This window comes from Triticum dicoccoides, chromosome 5B (genome assembly GCF_002162155.2).
Source record: "Triticum dicoccoides isolate Atlit2015 ecotype Zavitan chromosome 5B, WEW_v2.0, whole genome shotgun sequence".
Taxonomy (NCBI): Eukaryota; Viridiplantae; Streptophyta; class Magnoliopsida; order Poales; family Poaceae; genus Triticum; species Triticum dicoccoides.
Window position 1 is genome coordinate 3,229,036 of NC_041389.1, and position 2,107 is coordinate 3,231,142.

The 2,107-nt window shown below is 42.7% G+C and overlaps 1 protein-coding gene across 1 annotated transcript in view; it reads left to right on the forward strand.

Moving 5' to 3' along the window:
- The first annotated feature begins 1,782 nt into the window (after nucleotides 1–1,782).
- LOC119305246 (cation/H(+) antiporter 28-like) overlaps nucleotides 1,783–2,107 on the forward strand; it is a 2,909-nt gene continuing 2,584 nt past the window's right edge. Inside the window, exon 1 of the mRNA XM_037581817.1 lies at nucleotides 1,783–2,050. Within this exon, the coding sequence (XP_037437714.1) occupies nucleotides 1,907–2,050 (144 nt within the window). The 5' untranslated portion in view covers nucleotides 1,783–1,906. The remainder of the gene's footprint in view (nucleotides 2,051–2,107) is intronic.

Consider the following 2,107-nt stretch of genomic DNA (forward strand, 5'->3'; position numbering starts at 1 on the left):
GTCAAATGTCCAACAGTATTAATAAAGGTTTCCGATTATCATTTTTTGAAATGATAATAGAAAATCAAACATGATTTACTAAGGAAAAAGGGGAAAAAATGGTCAGATTATAAGTAGTTTAGGAGAAAAAAGATAGTTATTAGAGTTTTAGCCAAATTTGATCAAAGAGTTCAAAGTTACATAAAAAGTTTGAAAACATTCTATAAAATGCAACACATTCGAGTGAGTAGACTATGCTGGTAAATTTATTTCATTCTAACAATGAGTTTGGTCGAAAACCGCTAGCGCGGGCTCCTTTGCAGTTGCTAAATTTTGCTACATTGTGCTTATTTTTAATCTTGTCATAAGAAAATAGCCATGAAACTAGTGACAAACTAATTAGTTAGATAAACATCAAAATTGGTAAAAGTCGTTTGAATAAACATGATAGTCATAATTTACCTCAACGCGGAACTCAACTAATTAAGTTTCAGCCTTAAATTGAGCCTCTATGGTGGCTTGGACAGGTGACTATGACTATAAGGGCATGTACAATGGAGGCAGCACCTAGGTGCTGCCCCATGCCTCCACGAGTGCACGAACGGGTGAGAAGGCTGGTTTCATCTAGCAGTTGCCCAACATGTGGTACCAAGCTGCCATCATTGGTGAGCACCTTTTTCGTCTCTCTGCTCTGCTTTTTCACAGTTTAGTTTCCCATGCAAGGAAGAGCAGCATCGGGACGTCACGCCGGCTTGCTTTCTCCTCTCTTTTCCTACTATTCTTGGCGAGGAGGCTGGTTCTTCTGCAAGAGACCGCTTTGGCCTGCAAGCAGCATGCTGGACCATCCGAACCTACGTGTATAGCTGGAGCACCACTCCACGGTGGAGCATTGGCCATGCCCTAAGGACCGGCTTAACCTGCAGACGTCAGCTGAAAAGCAGGGCAACTGAGAACCTTTTGCATGCCAATTTATGTTGGCCGAGGATGACAAGTTAGTTGGCAAGCACAGTAATTTTGACCAGTTCATTTTTTTTTGCCAGTATTTGCCGTGCTTCCAGAAGTAATTTGTCATCCCCGTAACAGCATAAATTGTCATAAAAATATTCTTTTTGTTATGTGTTCCCAGCGAATGTCAACACAATAACATTTCCCTAAGTGAGAAGATGTCGTGGCCACCAAAGTGGCAAAAAAGAAAAGAAAAAAAACAGGCAGAGGTAGGCCTTGGTGGCGTATTTTTATAGAAAAAAATCTCTAGGGTATGTACAGTGGTTAATAAGATAGTTTTATCTTAAGTCTTGCATGTAATTTAAAGATGACAAAACAATACGTCTATATTGGGTCATCTATTAGCCTTATCTTCAAAAACTAGTTATTCCTAAAAATATGGTGAGACATGTTGTGCTAAAAGATCATCTCTTGCCTTCTCTTAAATAAGATAAGACAACCCTTTACTTATGAGTTCTCTCTCCTCCACCTCATCATTTATCCTACGTGACACTCCTGAGATAGCACTATTGGACATGCCCTAAGCACCCGCGGCGGAATTACATTTCCCAAAGTTAGAAGATGTCGTGGCAAAAAATCGGGGTGCTATATTTATCTGACCAGAATGCAGCATGATATCTAGCAGCTCGAAAGTTTGAGAAAAGGGAAGAGCTAGAAAGCACTTGGCATGCAATAACCCCCGCAAAATGCTCTCTTCCACACTTCCGACTGCTCCCCCGGCCCGGTTCCCCTGTTGATGGTCAAATCAATCAAACCAGAGTCAATTAATCTTCTTCCTGCTCTTCTTCGTGGATCAAATCCACAATAAAATGAAGTAGTTAATTGGCACGCGTGGGTGTAATCGAAGAGGAATTGAAGAAGAGGATCGATCTTGGATTGGATCTGATTGGATTGGATTCAAGAAGAGCAGCGGGAGGCCGCCATGGATTGCTCGATGACGAGCAGCGTGCTGTCGGCCAACTACAACACGGTGCTGTTCGAGTTCGGCGTCATCCTCGTCACCAGCAAGATCTTGTACGCCCTCCTCCGCAACGTCTACCAGCCCCGCGTCTTCTCCGACCTCCTCGTACGCCTCCTCCGCGATCGCCATTAATTACCTTCGTTTCTCTCTCTCTCTCTCTCT